The 12,504-nt window shown below is 34.3% G+C and overlaps 1 protein-coding gene across 1 annotated transcript; it reads left to right on the top strand.

Annotated features, from left to right (window-relative positions):
* The first annotated feature begins 1,187 nt into the window (after positions 1 to 1,187).
* Positions 1,188 to 12,143, top strand: LOC130649559 (uncharacterized). The gene is made up of 10 exons (XM_057455856.1): positions 1,188 to 1,306; positions 2,038 to 2,177; positions 3,070 to 4,463; positions 5,507 to 5,712; positions 5,829 to 6,691; positions 7,155 to 7,664; positions 8,354 to 8,531; positions 9,416 to 9,835; positions 10,210 to 10,368; positions 11,383 to 12,143. The coding sequence occupies exons 2-10, from the start codon at positions 2,106 to 2,108 to the stop codon at positions 11,721 to 11,723; spliced, it is 4,143 nt and encodes a 1,380-aa protein (XP_057311839.1). The 5' UTR covers positions 1,188 to 1,306; positions 2,038 to 2,105; the 3' UTR covers positions 11,724 to 12,143.
* Positions 12,144 to 12,504: the final 361 nt, after the last annotated feature.

Raw genomic sequence — 12,504 nt, forward strand, 5'->3', positions numbered from 1 at the left:
ATTGGTGTTCTGAGAAAAAAGCAACGTACCAATGTGACGGACTGATTATGGATTTCATTTACATATTTGTTGCAAAATTTAAGTGGAAATATACTACCTCCCTGGCATTAAAGCAGGAAAAGGTCTAATTATTAACACCTTTCTTATTGCCTTTAATATGAGTGGTTGAAAAATTTTTAGGTGTGTTGCCACCCCCTCCCTAAAACTTCTCAATCCTCCTCAATATTCAAACTCTCTTCGAATCTTCTCTCTTAGCAACTTTCTCCGCAAATTACATCAATTTAAATTTTATAACTTGTTGCTTGTTTGTGTTTTCGAAATGCATAGAAATACTACTTGTACAAAAATAATTTCTTTTTCAATCGTGGCATCACCTTTAAAATCTCACCAAATTTTCTTTATTTCCTTCAAAAATAAAAACACCTTAAATCTCCTCAATTTTGTTATGAACATGGACCAAAAAAATTCAAGGTTGTGGCAGGAATTGGAAAACACATTGTAGGTCTAATGTATGTATTATACACTAAACGTGTATTGTAGTTTAATATGAATGATTCTTGTATATACTATATTTCAAAGTTTAGTTTTAATATATACCGACATAAAATTGTTGTGTTGTTTTGTAAATGACTGATTATATCACTAGTAGTTCCACCTTTCTTTGGTTTAACACCGTAGCGACATAAATTTATCAACATAGGATTTTCAATGATGTTGAAATTTTATGATGGAAAAGGTGTTGAGGATCAATTTTTGCAGCGAAGGAGTTCAGGGGGGGGGGAGTTAAAGCTGACCAGAAAGAGTTAAAACGTTTGAGGTTCTGCAAGGGTTGCTACCTAAGTAGAGGGAAATAATGACATTCCTTATTTATAAGCAAACAACACTAAGTTTACAGCTATTAACTTTTTGAACAAATAAGAAATAAGTTTACAGAAAACCTACAGCTTTTTCAAAAAATTTTTTTGCAGCTGTAATATGTAGAGGTTTCAGTATAAAATTTTTGTTTCAGTATTATTTTCGTAGATTCACGACTTTCCACATAACAACAAACATGCATTGGAAGAAATTGATAATGTTGTTTCTGGTTGCTAGGTAACTTTCTGTTGCCAACAGCTAGTGATGGTGAACTGTATAAATTTGATATTCAGGTGGTCGAATTGACAGAATTAATAAATAATGTGCCCAAATTTTTTTTTCTAAATTTTTAAATTTTTTACTATAATTAAATAATTGTTTGATTCTTGTGATTTTATTTCGACAGGTTGTGAACGTTTGTTTTTTGATTTATATGGGTGGTATTTAAGAGGTAAATTTTGTGTATCTTTTGTTAAAACAACAATTAGTGCTCTTGTAGCTATTTTTACGTATGCCACAATTTTATTGTAATATTTGATTATATAAATTTCTACAGATAAATAAAAATATATTATAATTATTATAAGTGTTACTACATTTTATTATTTTTTGTCTATTTATACTTATCATTCAAAGTTGAAGAAATTTTAAAATAAAAATATATTTAAGGAATTCAACAGAAAAACGCATCTATTAGCAGATTTTGATGTCTAAAATTTCACTCTTTCACCACAACATCTCTCTGTTACAAAACAGGCGTTTTCTCTTAAAGTTAATTTTAGTTCCTTCTTATCATTTTTAGTAAATGGAGATCTATCACATATTGTTTTTCTGTCCTAAATTTAAATCAAGCAGCCCTTTACGTCTCCAATTAGTTCATTTAGCATCAATACGTAGTTTTCAATCCTGCATTTCAAACGTATCTTATTTTATCTATCCGTAATTTTTATGCCCTATTTTTGCTAGAAAAACAAATAAAAAAGCTTATAAAAAATATTCATAATTTCTGGCCAACACAAAATTTGCAACAAAAATTGATTCTGTTTTTTAAAAAATTCTGCTTAATTCTTCATCAGTTTAGACATGATTTTCTCTGGTCACAATCAAATGTCCCTATAAAAATTCTAAGATTGTTGTTCTTACATCTGCATGATTATCACAAGGCGTCTCTCTCTTTTTTAGGTGATGAACTTCATTGCTACTGCTCTGGTTGTAATTGTGTTAACTGTTCAATTAAGACTGCCTGAATTATGTTTTTTTGTTCACAAAGTTTTATGATCAAAATGATTCGTTTGGTTTTCGTCTTTGCATTTTTTACTCAGGTAAGGTTATGGTTCAACATACTTAATTTTTTATTTTGTTTTTGTTTATGCATGTGTAGCTTAAAAAGGCAATACATGTTTCATAAGATTGATGTGAAAGTTTTCGTCAAAATATGATAAGTATGTGTTTCATGCTCGAAGTGAAAAAACGATATAGTGTTATTTTAATTCTGTCACTTTTGTAGAAAATAATTTTAGACCTTTTAAAACTAGAGTTTTGATATGTTACATGACCTAGCAGGTCTGTAAAAAAGCAAAGAAATACAAAAGTGTGAAAAATAAACATCACCCTATAATCAGACTAGTTATGGAGTGATGTTTTTCATTCTATTTTGTGCTTAAAACAATGGTCATGCATGGTGGAGCAGGCAGGAAATGTACTTCTGCCGCCATATAAAGAACTTAATAAACTTTTAAACAACTGCAACTCGTTCATAATGATGTTGTTATCAGCTCCTTCCATGAGAAAAACTGAGAAAAGTAGTTTATATTTTGAAGACCCCATAGAATTCCAAAGAAAAAGGAAAAAATACTAAGGCTGCCTAAGGGCAGCTTTTGAGGCAAATTGTTAGGAATGAGCATGGTAGAATCTATCTGAGTATTTTAATCGATGCTTCTTAATGTAGATTTTGCTAAAATGTTTTTACAAATTGCGATATGACACCAAAAATGCAATTGTTGGCTGCAGAAAGAATTGACGGGTTTCTATTTATTTGATGAAAGCTCGAAGTGAGTTTAGAAAATCATCTAAAACCTTATTAAGCTGGTTTTCTCAAATGACTTTTCATGGTTCGGGTCTAAAATAATCATCCGAGATTTAAAGTATAATAATTGAGGAATAATGTATGGTTTTTAAAATGAAGTTTATGACTCATAATTTTTATATTTTTAGATTGTTGCAATACCAACCATCTCTTCTGTTAAGTTTGTTAAATTTTTCGAACAAATTGAGATTGTGTTTGAAGAAAACATTGATTTTTATGAAATTGATAATAAATGTGATGTGAAGGACTATTTTGACACTCTTAGCCACGCCCAAATAGGTGGCGAATCAGCGGAATGTATTATATCAACCGCTAACACCATTTATATTATTCCTGGTGTCAATGCTAAGCTGAGAAAAAATGATATTCTTCGTTTTGTTGAAAACAAAACAATGCAGTTAACTTCATCACTCGATGAACCATCACCACAATTGAAAATCAACGGACCAAATAGTCACTGCTTGTGTCCTGGTGAGGAAATATACCTTGATATAGATATGTCAACCGGTCTTGGATATGGTTTGCTGCAAAATATAACGTGGCGTATTGAGTCGACTATTGCTCCAACAACATCACCTACAGAAGCTGCTATTGCAAGCACTACTAACGCTGCCACTTCCATCCATTCCACTTCTAACGTTACAACACCTGGTACAGTAACTATTGTTGCAGCAAGTTTAATGCCTTCTCCGCCTTCCACCTCATTTTCTTCTTCTCAAGTAACTTCAAGTGTTGCTCAGCAGGAAGCGAAAAATTCAGCTGCTCCTTCACAATCGACAACCAGCATAGTGAATCCTGTTACAACTCCAGCCCCGACTGAGGCGGAACTTCAAACTGAATTAGACAACCAAAAAGGGAAAACTGAAATAACGTTAAGTTTAGGCAAATTGCGATCAGATCGACAATACACGGTAAAAGTGACAGGAATTAATGTATTTGGAAAAATCGCTACAGCTTCCAAAACATTCCAATTCAATTCAAAGTGTAGTCCACACGTTACTATCGCGCAAGGATCCAACCTTGTGCAAGATGAGCCAGTGACATTCCTTGCTTCAGTGAATTATCCCAAATGCTACAACATGACCGGCGTGCCTATATTTAAATGGGAAGTAACGCTAAACGATGTACCTGTGAATCTCAATTCTGCTGTCACAAATCGAAACATCTTCGTTGCACGTGAAAACACCTTTGAAGAGCATAAGGATTACAAAGTTTCAGTTACCGTGACAACTCGAAGTATGACAAATGAAGAATCTGTTTCGAGCAATCATCAAATGTTTGAGGTGCATGCACACCATGTTGAGATAGGTATTGAGGGGGGTGATAGAGAAATCAGTCTCAACGATATTCTCCATATAGAAACGTTCCCAAAAGAAGGTATTGACGAAGATGCTACCTTTACATGGTCATGCATGGATGATTCTGGCAATCCCTGCAAAAAGGGAGATGAAAATTTAGTTCTTCCTTCACAGAAAGATTTATCACTGAAAATGTTGGAAGGAAGTTTTGTGCTGGGAACAGTGTAAGCTAAAAGTTTTTTAGTCCTCCATTAGATCCGTTAAAACAGATATCTCACGTTATCCGCCTCCCCTGAAGATCTACAAATTGTAAAACCCAGGCACTTTCTAGTATTGACAACAGTTAATAAGCGAATGCAGTAACATTTTTAAAATCACAACTTTGGTACAAATAAGAATAGATATAAGCGTCAAATTTTGTTTTAAAATAACGTACGTTGCATTCGACAGATCTTTAGACTCATTTATAGGAATATCAATTTAGAGATCATTTTTCAGCAATTCAAGTACTTGATCAAAAGTAGACTTGCTTATACAAAAAAACACACATTTGAGTTACGGCACTTTTTAATTCGTAAAATGCCTGCGCATTGCTTTTGCGCGAATCCAGGTTTAGCGCACATTAAATTTTCGTGCAACGACTACGGGCAATATATCTTAATGTACATCTCAAAATAGACATTTCTGGTATTTTACTTTTTCTTGGGTATTAAATGAAAGTACCGGAAATGTCATAGCCGGGTTCAAAAAGTTTGATCTCAGTAAAACTATTTAAAGGACTGTGCTCGTCGTAGTTATGCCTCCTTTTTCAAATGAATACATATGATTAATTTTGTGTTAAAAAGTTACGAAACCTTGCATTCCCTAAATCGTTTTTAACAGTTTCACACAATCAAATTTTCGCGTATTAGTTGATAGGAATATTATAAGCGTACTCGACCTTTTTCGCTGCACCTAGGCGCAAAAGGTTGTTGTATATAAAACAGACTTCAGTTGAATTATGCTGGAGTTGCTTAAAAAGGTCTCTTAAACTTAACATGGCAGAAACTTTGCTGAACAATTTCCAGATGATCTAAAAGGCATGCTAAATATTACCAGGGGTTATTATTGTTATTTCTTCTTCCATAATACCAATTCCGGTAAAAATCAGGGAAAAACGGAGCTGATCTATAAACGAATATAAACGATTATCTCAGGAAGAACGAGAAAATTTTGAGCATTGTCCAAATAAACATGGCTATTTATTTGATACGTGTTTATTTTCTAGGTACACGTTCAAACTAACTTTCACTGACGAAGGAGAAGTTATAGAAGATCAAGTTCTTGTGAAGATCATATCGGACGTAGATATACAACTCGTCGTGGCCGTACAACAGCATGAACTTACTGTTGTTGAGCCGATCGTCTTTACTGCAAAGATTTCGGGGAATTTGAAAACATTTACGTACGAGTGGCGGTGCTATAACTCATTCGGTAAGTGACCGTACTCATAATAATACGCGTTCGATAAGTTATTCTAGGCTACGTTTTGACAGTTGTTAGAAAAAGTTGAGAAAGCTGATTTACAAAAATAACGTTTTTTTTAATAGATCCAAGACAAGCTAACATCAAGCATGTCCCACCTGGTAAAACAGTAACAGTGACGAATGATGAAAAAACACATCAAATCCGTTCATTTGATATGCACTACACGGGCAAAATTGGTCCGGGCTATCATTTAACGTGTAAGTGCGAGGTGGAGATGAATGGGAAATCAATAAAAGCCAGTGATAAAATCCGTATGTTTTTTCCCATTCAAAATGCAGAATTGAGCGTGTCACCAACCTTCGGTTCGCCTTCTGAGACCATCTTCAGATTTCGTACCTATCATTGGACAGCATTTGAGTCTAACCAACCATTATTGTTCCGATTTGGTTACACTAAAAAAGATGGAGATGTGTTTCTCACTGGTTGGAGCACAAAGAACAGCGTAGGTGGAGTGCGTCTTCCTGGTACGCCTGAAGAAGCAAAGACGGTCTTCGTGGAGATGATTAATGCCGAGCACATGATTACAAGAGTCGAGAATAGCATCGAATTAAAAGCCTTAAAAATGTCGAAGGCTGTTCTTGAAGCGGAACTGATTAATCGAACCCACAAATTTGTCAACAGGGATCAATTCAAAGCATCAATGTACCTGGATAATTATGTCACTACTAACGGCTTAGCTAACTTACCAATGGAGAACCTCACAGACGCAGACATGCAAACCCATTTTATACAGTACATCAGTTTATTTATGAAGACGCCAGCAACATTCGCCACGACGGAAAATGTAGTTCACTTAACGGAAACTTTTATGAACAAATCAAAGGGAAAAGTTTTTGAAGGTGTTTTTAATAAGACTATCGAGTTGATTCACTTTTTGACCGACGACAATTTCCCTCTGGTTGAGAAAAAGGCGTCAATACACAAAGTAAGTTGAATTTTAGGGTATTCTATTGTGACGATGTTTTTTTCCAAACATTTATCATGTAAACAAAAGGCTGTCGGTTAAAAAATACCGACGTTCCGGTTGATTAAAAATGTCGGTCTCATCGGTGAAAAACTCGTTAAAAATACTGATCATATTGGGGAAAAATTCGTTAGTTAAAAGTATTTCTCCGTTGGGTTAATAACGGTTAATAATAATCGTTAGTTTGAAAATTGAAAGTAAAAAAAAATAAAGGTTTACGAATTTAGTGTAAAAAAATATTAAAATTTAGGGCTTTTGACATTATATACGTCTATACGCCAATCAATTTTTCTCGAAAAAGAGTAGCTACACGGGAATTGATTTTCGCGCGAAATCTCTGTGCTAAATTTCTCGCGCTAACGAACTTTTTTCTCACGCGAATGCTTGAGAACTACTAATAGCCGTACAATCATATTTTCTTTAGGTTAAAGGCCTTCTCGTGACAATCAACAGTTTCTTGGAGCAACCTGCATACCGCGACAGAATTAAACCACTAAAAGATGCCCTGCTAAAAAAGTTTAGCCAGTATATATGTAGTGCTATTGACGTGCCAAGCATATTGAATGATTTCTTTGAGACCAAAAACAAGTTTTTAAATCTAAAAGTCAAAGAGGAGAAGTTTCTATCAGATGTATCATCAACTGTGCTGACTTTGAGCAATAATTTCACTGATACATATACCTCGTGGGCTTGTTCAAGTACGAATTCAAAATGCAATGGTTTGTGTATAAGCGAAGTCTGGTATGAGCGTGCAATGTTCGACTCTTACAGTAACTTTTCGAAAGAATGGCAGCTAGTAACAGATGTGTATCACGTGAGACTGTACAAGCCAAACCCTCCTCACGTGGAGATTGACACAACTCAAACAAGTGAAAATTATGACATCATTTTACCTGCTACTGATGCCGATCTTACTTTCGATGACACTATACAGGTTTGGTTGATGTTTGTTTATTTATTTGTCTGTCTGTTTTTTCGTTTGTTTAATTTGTTTTTTAGTTATTCGTTTGAATTGTCGTTTAAGTGTTCGTTTTCGTATGTGCTCGTTGAGATGCTCGTTTAAATTCTTGGTTGCGTGTACTTTACTTCGAATAGTCGTTAAAATGTTCGTTTGCGAATTCGTTCGTTAGTATACTTGTTTATATGTTCGTTTGTGTATATTTTATTTCGAATAGTCGTTTAAATTTTCGTTTGCTTTAACTGTCGTTAAAATGTTCGTTTAAATTCTCGTTTGCATATACTTCATTTCGAATAGTTGTTTAAGTGTTCGTTTGCGTATGCTCTCGTTAAAATGTTCCTTTAAATTCTCGTTTGCATCTATATTAAAATACCCGTATACGTCTGTCCGTTACGCAAAATGGTAGCTTAGCTGCGCAAGTAGCGATACGTACGCAATGCGGCATAAAAAGGACGGGCTAACCCGTTGATTGTTCCACGGGCTAATGACTAGTATATTTTATTTCGAATAGTCGTTTAAGTGTTCGTTTGCGAATGCGCTCGTTAGTATACTTGTTAATAAGTTTGTTTGTGTATACTTTATTTCGAATAGTCATTTAAGTGTTCGTAAAAAAACGCACTAGTTTAAGATATCTTCTAAGGATTTATCTATTTTTTTTATGTCAGTGTCAAATTCTGGATCCTGAAACGGGTGGCTATGACAACATGACATGCGACAGCACAAAGCTTGTATTAAATAAAAATGGCGACAAAGAGATACATTGTAACTGTCAGAAGTTGGGAAAGGTCGCAGCGTTTAAACATGTCATTGAAATTATAACTACGACGGAGCTACCCTATAAAGGTGACGTTTTGTGTTTTGTTTTTTAAAAGTAATACAGTGTCTACAAAAAACACCTGTTTATTAAGGTGTCATAGTTCCGTATTATTTTTTGTCTTTTTTTTATTATTCTAATTTTTGGAGTCAAAAAAAAACGTCGCGCAATTCATTTATTTCATAGAGACGGACTCGTTACAAACTTTTATTTAAAATCAAGACCTATAAAAAAATAGCGAGATTTAGGACATAATATAAAATATTGAATGCAGTTCATAAAGCGAGCAGTAATTTAGAACTGCACAGACTTTTTGAAGAATCGGAAGCTTAGATCCTATTAAAAAAAGAAAACAATTTCGTTATTTTTTAGCATTTAAGGGTCTAGTTTTCCAGTTAACTTGCTAAGGACTGCAGGACTGTGCTTGTTTATATTTTGTTAAAAGACAAATAAACAACGTTTATTATTATTATATTTTATATTTATATTATATTTTTTTCGGGTTGGTCTGCTAATCAAGGACGCTAAGAATTGTAATATGAAGCGCCTTTCTTTCATTTGTTGCAAAACTGACTTTTAGCTTGTTCAAATACTTTAGGAAATCTTTCATATATTTTGGGCCAAAAAATTGCTTTTAAAACGTTTTTTAATCTCCTATCCTAAATTCCACACAACTTCTGTAGCTTAAATGAATATTTCGCATGGCATTAGTAACTGTTCTATTAGTAACTGAAGAGGCTATCCTTAACCTCGTCCTCAGGGTCTTGTGGCCCCTGAGCCGTTATTACGGAGTGGCCACAACTTATCAACAAGGCAAAATGCCCTGGGAACGAGGTTGGTTATCCTTAGTAAATAATAGTAATAATATTAATCTACGGAAATTGTTTTTCCTAATGTGTTGTTACGCATTTAGGAGAAAACATAAGCGTAAGCTTGTACTTCTACGCTCCGAAGTCTGTCTGCATATTTCCAAACAAGTACAAGTTCTTTGAGAAAAAGCTACGTACTGGATTGGCGAGAGAATTCAGAATCTCTGAAGATCGAATAACATTTTTTAAGTGTCAGTTAGGCAGCATCATCATACCAGTACATATCACTGACGGAGAGCCGAATACAAGAGCAAAAAGGAATTATAATTTGAAATATGAAGTGCTTGAATTCATTAGAAAAGAGGAATTCTCCGTGACAATGAAGTCTGGTACCTACCCAATGTTTAACGTTAACAAAACCACTCCCAAACCTCCACCTCCTACAATCCCACCTATTGGTGAGGTGGACACAGAATGGTATCCTATCGGTATTGCGATTGCTGTCGTGTTGTTGTGCTTTTTCTGTGAGTTTGTGTTTTTATAGTTCTTCTTTATTCGCATAATTTACGCGCACATTAATTGTCGCACACTCGCGCAAGCTGTTACGATATGCGCGAAAGTTGGTACAGCTACTGCGCGCAAATGGAGTACGTGCGAAATTAATTTGGTTGAAAATCTTTTTTTCCGTTGGAAGCATATATAAATGAAAATGAAAATTTTTAAATAAGAATTTTTTGCGCGAAAAATATAATTTGCAAAAATTATTCCCTTTTTTTTTCTTGCTACGCGAAAATCAATGTAATGTGCTCGAAAATTGGTAAAATAAATTAATTACGACAAGATTACGTTTTATAGATGTTTTATCGTAGCTTCATTTACCCTTGTATTTTAACTTTAGTATGTGCCGTCACGACTTGGATGGTTCACACACGCTTACTTAAAAACAAAGTGTTTAACAGCGTAAACAGTAATGTACGTGAGGAACTGACTGATGCGGAAGAGTTAGAACTTGCTGATACTAAAGCCAGAGAAAAAAAGATGGTCAGTATTTTAGAAGGTAAGTGTCCTTTAAAACTTTAAAACAACACCAATATTTGTGCGAGCTCTTAATAAGTTTCATGCAGAAACTGGGAAAATTCGCAAAATATTTGTATTTTGCTAACGTTAAATTTTGCTAATTACTTAAGACAGAATAAGAAAAAACTTACGAATTAGGCTGGTGGTTAAGCTTAGTGTTTCCCTAACTTTAAATTGCACTTTATTTTAAAGAAATTCACCTGTTTCTAGTCGGGACATTTTTCTAGCAACTTCTTCGTGTGCTCCGCATTGCGACATTTACAGCTAGCCTAAGATTGGAAAATAACGGGTTTCACAGACTCTTCTTGTAGAAAGAAATATGTTATTGAAGAGGTGAAACATATTTGAATAACATTGGTCATGTGATATAATACTGAGAACATATACACGACTTTTTCGCCGTCTTCAATATCAAAGAGCGGAAAGGCGCTGGAGATGAGGTTGAATACATATAGAGTCAAAACTTAACTGTGTGATAAAAGCTGCAAAGTGCTATAGTGAATTTTAAGATCTATATGAGTGCTCTACCAGGCTACAGCATCTTAAAGCTGATGCACTTTTATTAAAATTGTTAGTCGAGCCAGGGATTACTAAGAAAGTTTTATTTTTCTCGTAAAAACTTGCATTTTTTTTCTAACCACGAAATATTTGTCGTATTTTACTGCGCGGTCTTTTCTCATAAAAACCCTGCATTTTTTTTCTAACCACGAAATATTTGTCTTATTTTTACTACGCGGTCTTTTCTCATAAAAACCCTGCATTTTTTTTCTAACCACGAAATATTTGTCGTATTTTTACTGCGCAGTTTTTTTCAACGGCTCACCAAACGACACAATTTCAATTTTTCACCGTGCATTTTTTATTGCAAATAGACCTCGTTTGTTGTTCGTATATTTTTTAGCTTCTAATCATAATCATTTCCTCTTCGCCTGCGTGATTAGATTTCTTCTCGTGCGCTGGTTTCTGATTCTCACTACTTTGTTTTTATGTGTAGAGGACGCTGGAGATATGGTCGACGGCGTGAATGCAAGCGCAACGTCGTTATCAAGAAACAAAAAGAAACGAAACAACATCCATCCAGTTACAGATTCGAACGCGTTTGCCTTAGACGGATCAATCACGCGCGAATCTGCAAGACTAGATTCTCCACGCTTAGCCTTGGATGACTCAAGCGATGAGGAAACTCCACCTTCAAATGATGGCAGCACCGCTGGGTTGTTTTTGGCGTCATCGAATGCGTCGATGCGACAAAACAAATTTGAAGATAGTAATGAACCTGCTGCAGCCAGCGCTGACATAAAGAATGAGAATGAACATGAGAGCACAAGTGTATAAATATACCACACGGATTTTATTTGATTTTGTATCATCCAGAAAAATCGAGGCAAGGCAAAAATCTTCAACGCCCGACGAGGTTAAAAAAAATAGATAATATATGTACGATGAAAAGAGATAAAAAATACTTATTGAATATGTTTTGAAATTGTAATCTTAGGATTAATATTAGCATTATTAGCACCGACGAATGGAATTTTCATATTAATTTTTCAGCATTAATTTTTTTCTTTATGGTGGTGTTTAAAAAACTCTTAAATCGGCGAGGGTTGATAGCTCCTTGTCTTTTTATAGACCTGTGTCGTTGATGTTGATTCAAAATGTGAAAAACAATAAGAAACATGAAAAAAAAAGGATTTGTAATTTTGTTGAAATTTGTAAATAAAAACAGAAATATAGCATTGCATTGAGTTTGTACCAGATGTTGCTACATTCCATGACCCGATATGAATAGTGTTTACCCTATTTATTCTGGGCTGATAAAATAAACCTACCACTGTTTAAAGGAGAGGCGAACTGCTGAATAAAAGTTTATGATGACAGTGTAGATTTTTGAAGACCAGACTGACTGGCTTGGTTGTTCCATAATAATCAATTTACATGTTGCAACTGCTATAACAAAAAAAATGTCGAAATAAAAACTAAGAATGTTTTGATATTGAAAATATTCGTAGAGTTATAAAAATTTGATGTTTTCACTTAAGAACGGTAAATTTTTAAAAACTTGCAGAACGACAACACACTAGACCCAAAATCTAAAAGTCTGTCAAAAATATTAGTT

Source organism: Hydractinia symbiolongicarpus, chromosome 7 (genome assembly GCF_029227915.1).
Source record: "Hydractinia symbiolongicarpus strain clone_291-10 chromosome 7, HSymV2.1, whole genome shotgun sequence".
In the NCBI taxonomy this organism is placed as follows: domain Eukaryota; kingdom Metazoa; phylum Cnidaria; class Hydrozoa; order Anthoathecata; family Hydractiniidae; genus Hydractinia; species Hydractinia symbiolongicarpus.

Excerpts from the sequence above, each read along its gene's own strand:
- LOC130649559 (XM_057455856.1), top strand. The coding sequence starts at position 2,106 with ATGTTTTTTTGTTCACAAAGTTTTATGATCAAAATGATTCGTTTGGTT. Across the intron at positions 2,178-3,069 it reads TCTTTGCATTTTTTACTCAG|ATTGTTGCAATACCAACCAT; the intron begins GTAAGGTTATGG and ends TTATATTTTTAG. Across the intron at positions 6,692-7,154 it reads AAAAGGCGTCAATACACAAA|GTTAAAGGCCTTCTCGTGAC; the intron begins GTAAGTTGAATT and ends TATTTTCTTTAG.